The 5,828-nt window shown below is 43.4% G+C and overlaps 1 protein-coding gene across 1 annotated transcript; it reads left to right on the forward strand.

Moving 5' to 3' along the window:
• Window positions 1-202: 202 nt before the first annotated feature.
• LOC130749820 (nicotianamine synthase-like) lies at window positions 203-1,331 on the forward strand. The gene has a single exon (XM_057603189.1). It carries the CDS (start codon window positions 274-276, stop codon window positions 1,126-1,128), a length of 855 nt encoding a protein of 284 aa, XP_057459172.1. The 5' UTR covers window positions 203-273; the 3' UTR covers window positions 1,129-1,331.
• The last annotated feature ends 4,497 nt before the right edge of the window (window positions 1,332-5,828 follow it).

Here is a 5,828-nt window from a genome sequence, read left to right on the forward strand (position 1 = left end):
TCCCTTTAAAGTTCGCTTTAGGCCTCACTTAGGGTTGGACCGGCCCTGTTTGGAAGGCATGAAACACCGCTTCTAAGTTGACCAGTTAGTATACACTCAGAATGCCAACATCATCCAATAATTTCAAACAATAATTGCACCTTTCAATCCAACTCCCCGCAACTATAAATAGCTGAAGCCTCCTCCTCTTTTTTCCACAAGCCAAATAGCAAACACCTGTATACCAATTTACCTTACTTTTCACTCAAGCTTCTCAAAAACCACTTGAACCCAATGGCTTCTTTCCAAAACTTCAACTTCGAAGCCCAAATTCCATCAGAGCTCCTGATATCTCAGATCATGCAACTTCACGCAGCAATCTCCAAGCTTGAATCTCTCAAGCCTTCTAAGCAAGTCAACACCCTCTTCACTCACCTAGTGAAACTCTGCACCCTCCCTTCATCCATTGACATTGAAGCCTTGCCCCATCAAGTACAAATCATGCGTGAGAGCCTCATTGGCCTCTGTGGCCGCGCCGAAGGGCTTCTAGAACTTGAATTCTCAACATTCATTAACAACACACCAAACCCTTTGAACAATTTAACCCTCTTCCCTTACTATGGGAACTATGTCAAACTAGCAAACTTGGAGAACAAAATCCTCAAAGATAATGGGGTTATGCATGCAAAGAAGGTAGCATTTATTGGGTCTGGTCCAATGCCACTCACTTCAATCATCATGGCAACTCATCACATGGAATCAACTCACTTTGATAACTTTGACATTGATGAGAAGGCGAACGAGGCGGCTCGCAAGATCGTTGCTTCGGACGGGGTGCTTGAGAAGAGGATGAAGTTTGAGACACGAGACATCATGGACTTGAGGGAGAGATTGGGGGAATATGATTGCATCTTTTTGGCTGCACTTGTGGGTATGAGCAGGGTAGAGAAAGTGAAGATCATGGGACACATTAGAAAGTATATGAAGGAGGGAGGTGTTTTGCTTGTGAGAAGTGCAAAAGGGGCTAGAGCTTTCTTGTACCCGGTTATTAAGGAGCATGATATGGTGGATTTTGAGGTGCTTACCATCTTTCATCCCACAAACGATGTGATCAACTCAGTTGTCCTTCTTCGCAAGCCTGAAGCTTAGTGTGGTATTTCTACTTGAAGTTCCCTCCTATCCACTGCGAATTCAGCTTTAGTATAGTTTTCCACCGTGTATCCAAATATGGATTTAGTATTGTTGTGTGTCATGTAATGCTTTCTTTTTATGTCATCCTTTATATGATGACTTAAATAATTGTACCAGTAACAATATCAAAGATGGTAAAAATAAATGCAGTGTTTCCAAAAGGATTGCATAGGAGTCAAAAGCAAGGTTGACAAAATCGCGAGTCAACTCGTAGAATCGTACGATTCTACGATGTTACAAGGCCCCTACATGTTGAATCGGTAGCAGAATCGCTATCGAGTAGAATCGGGTGGAATCGCCGTTGTTACAGGTAGAATCGCAGAATCATGGGTCGTCGCCGATTCTACTTTCTGGATTATGGAGAAAGATTTTGATGAAAACAATGAAGACTTGGATGTGGACAACTCGGATTTTAAAACTCTAAATGAAAATGAGAATGAGAGTTTGGATCTAGAGATTCTAGAGCAATAGAACCATCGTGAATGTGAAGATGAAGAAGAAAATGAAGATGAAGAAAATGAAGATGAAGTTGAATGGAATGATGATTATATGGATGTTAATTTGAATGAATTGCTTGGAATACATTAGTGCTTTTAAAGAGATTTTTATTTTATGTTAAGGTAGTTTGTATGCATATATATATATATGAATTTATATGCATATAATATATTTATATATTTGTGGAATCGTAGCGTCCTTGCTACGTTTATACGAGTTTACGATTCTGCACCTCCTTTCCCGTCCTTCGTAGAATCGCGATTCTGTCAACTTTGGTCAAAAGGCACAATCTAAATTTTTTTTTTTTTTGAAGGTAAACTGAATAAAAATTAAGGGCCAACCGGCAATTGAGTCATTACATCAGAAATAACTAAATGGGAAACGGCTACCGGAACCTCCTCCACCCATACTAAATTAGCATAGGTCTCAGAGTTTCTAGCCAAAAAATCTGCAACAGTATTGCCTGTGCGTCTAACAAAAGAAAGCGAAACAAAATCAAAAGCATTAATTAAAACACGGCAATCCTGCAGAATCGAACTCAGATAAGACCTCCCAGCTTCCTTTGATTTCCAACTAGTGAATAATTGGAGACAATCCGTTTCCAAGCATATCCGGCGAAATCCTAGATCAATAGCCAACTGTAGTGTCCATCTCATACTCATGGCCTCCGCCACAAGTGGGGAAGTACACAAGATAGGAAAAGAACATGCTGCCGCCATGGCCTCACCTTGACAATCGCGGGCCACCATCCCCATGCCACCCGTTCCATCAACACGAAGAGAAGCATCAAAGTTGCATTTGATGATATCCACCGCCGGCTTGCTCCATTTTGCTGGCAACGAAACCGAGGGTGCACGAGCAAGGTCACGGATCTGAGCTTCCTCCAACATACTAGCCACACGACGGAGAACCGTAGCCACCACCAGCTCTCCCTGCTGAAAACAGACCTTGTTCCGTGCCTCCCAAATCGCATATACCACCGTCTGAGCCATAGCCAGGACCTCATCATCATCCATCGCTATCACTGCTGTCCAGAACGCCTGAAACGAAGTAAAAGAATCCACTCTGATGGCTAATTGAGACGCAAACCAGATGTGTTTGGCAGCTGGGCACTGGAGGAAAAGATGGTCTTCATTCTCCCTCTCCGAAGCACAAAAACCGCAACCTGGATCAACATCAATGTGGCGCCGGAACAAGCTCTCCTTCAGCGGCAACAAACCACAAATTGCCCTCCAATAGGTTTCTTTGCAACGTGGCAAGGCTCGAGATGCCCAAAAGAACTTCCAGCTCCTTGGATCAAGCTTAGCCGTAGAGGAAGAGGACGCAGCATCACGATGTAACAACAACCGCATGAAGTCATATCCCTCTTTTGATGTATATTGTCCATCACTTGTACCTGGCCAATGAAACAAGTCAAGACCCCCATGCACTCCCAAAGGAATGGAAAGAATGTTTGCCGCAGTGCTTGGGCTAAAAACCAGCTCAATCAAATCTCTCCTCCAACAGTGCAAATCCTGGTCAATGAGCATTGCAACCTTGGTGAGATTAAATTCTTCAACTAGATCTTGCCGGTAAATGAGAGGCGCATCTCCCGGCACCCATTTATCCCTACAAATATCAACTTGGGTTCCATCACCAATTCTCCAAGAGCCCCCTCTCTCAAAAATCCAACTCGTTTTCAGGATACTAGTCCATGCATAGCTTGGACGATACCCTTTCTTGGCCTCACGCATGGTGCAATTGTGAAAATAAACCGCTTTAAAAACTCGTGATAGCAAACACTCAGGACGAGTGAAAATGCGCCACCAATTCTTTCCCACTAGGGCCATATTGAAAGACTTGAAGTCACGAAAGCCAAGGCCACCATCTTCCTTCCTCTTACAAAGATTCTCCCATTTTGTCCAATGAAGACCACGTTTGTTTGGGTCACCTCCCCAGTAAAATCTGGATATCATATGATCAATATCTGCACACAAACCATCTGGTAAAATAAAACAAGACATGACATAGGAGGGTATGGCCTGAACCACAGATTTAATAAGAACCTCCCTGCCTGCCCTCGACAGGAATTTTTCTTTCCACCCTTTAAGCTTTTTCCAGACTCGATCTTTGACAAAATTGAAAACTTGAGTTTTAGACTTACCAATGATAGTCGGTAAACCCAAGTATCTGTCATAGCTTTCAACCGCCTTTACTTGCAATAGCTGCTTAAGTTCATTGAAACGAATATCGGGCACATTTCGGCTCACCGAAAGCATAGACTTGTCAAAATTGATTCGTTGACCTGAAGCTCGCTCAAAGGTTGCTAGGATGTTCTTCAAACACTGGGCCTCTTCCACTGTCGCTCGTGCGAATAGCACACTATCATCTGCAAAAAGCAAATGTGATATGACAGGCGCATGCCGACTGATTTTAATACCACTAATCTCAGAAGCAATCATAGCTTTTTCAATCATGGCTGAAAAGACTTCCCCACATAAAATAAATAAATATGGTGACAACGGGTCACCCTGTCTAAGCCCACGTTGGGGAACAAAACTTGGTTGAGGATTACCGTTCTGTAAAATTGAAAAGGACACCGATGTCACACAACTCATAATTAGGCTTACCCAAAGAGCAGGGAAACCCATCTTTTGTAACACAGATTCAAGAAAGGACCATTCAATTCGGTCATAGGCTTTGGACATGTCCAATTTAAGTGCCATAGTGCCATTCCGGCCATTGATTCTCTTCTTCATATAGTGAAAACATTCATACGCAATCAAAGCATTATCAGTTATCAAACGTCCAGGAACAAAAGCACTTTGGCTCTCACAGATTAAATCAAGCAAAATCAATTTAAGCCTATTTGCTATTGTCTTAGTAATTATCTTGAAAATGACATTACACAAACTGATTGGTCTAAAATGTGTCGCATGCTCAGCCTTTTTAATCTTAGGAATAAGGACCAATAGAGTGTGGTTTATCATACCTGGAGATGAAGCTCCACTCAGAACTTGTAGACAAAATTCTGCTACATCATCACCAATAACATGCCAAAATTTCTGGTAAAAGAGAGCCGGCAGTCCATCCGCTCCTGGTGCTTTTGTTGGGTGCATCTGGAAAAGAGCTTCCTTGACCTCCTCTTTTGAAAAAGGCTCCGCCAGGGTCTCCAGATGCGATGGTGTAATCCGACCTGAAACAAGAGAAGTAGCATCCTCCACCCCCGAAGGGTGTGAAGTTGCAAAAATAGTAGTGAAATAGTCCATAAGGACACTCGAAATATCACTATCATCCTCAAATTTTCTGCCTCTGTCATCTTTTATAAGTTCTATCATATTCCTCTTCCTTCTTTGGGACGCTTTCTGATGGAAAAAACGCGAGTTCCGGTCCCCATGCTTGAGCCAAGTAGCTCTAGACCGTTGGCCCCACCAAATTTCCTCCTGCTCAAGCAGAGAATCAAGCTCCTTCCCTGCTTCTATAGAGGCCACTCTAACCTGCTCTGTTTGGGTTTTTTGCTGTAGGTTTTCCAACAGAGCTCGTTGATCTGAAATTTTCTTCGGTAAATTCCCAAATTTTGCTTTACCCCAACCGTCAAGCGCACTGCTCACCTCTGACAATCTGGAAAGAACATTATTATCCCCACGACACCAAGTCTCTGTAACCACTTCCGCACACTCAGCTCCTTCCCTAAGCCACATCTCCTCAAATCTGAACATCCGGGTTCTTTTTAGCTCCCGACGTTCTCTACGGGCACCACACGTTAGTAGAATAGGGCTATGATCGGATTGGTGACGCTCAAAGTGTGCTACTGAGGTTCTCGGCCACATATCATCCCATGCATCATTAACCAAAGCAAAATCAATCCTCTCACGAATAGTCCCCGGATCTGTTCTGTTATTCGACCAAGTGAAACGGTCCCCTGAAAAGTCCACCCCATGGAGGCCTATGCCCGTGCACCAACTGGAAAGCCACTGCATATGCCTAAGATCAGGGGGTCCCCTCCCAGTTTATCAGCCGGGGAGAGGATATCATTGAAGTCACCAATACACAAACAAGCTGTGGTGCCAACTGGCAAGAGATTACTGACAAGGTTCCATGTGTCTCTTTTACGCTGTACCTCCGGGTAACCATACACCCCAATCAAAGTCATGGGAGTCTGGTCCACTAGATGCAAAATA

Source organism: Lotus japonicus, chromosome 3, assembly GCF_012489685.1.
Source record: "Lotus japonicus ecotype B-129 chromosome 3, LjGifu_v1.2".
Taxonomy (NCBI): Eukaryota; Viridiplantae; Streptophyta; class Magnoliopsida; order Fabales; family Fabaceae; genus Lotus; species Lotus japonicus.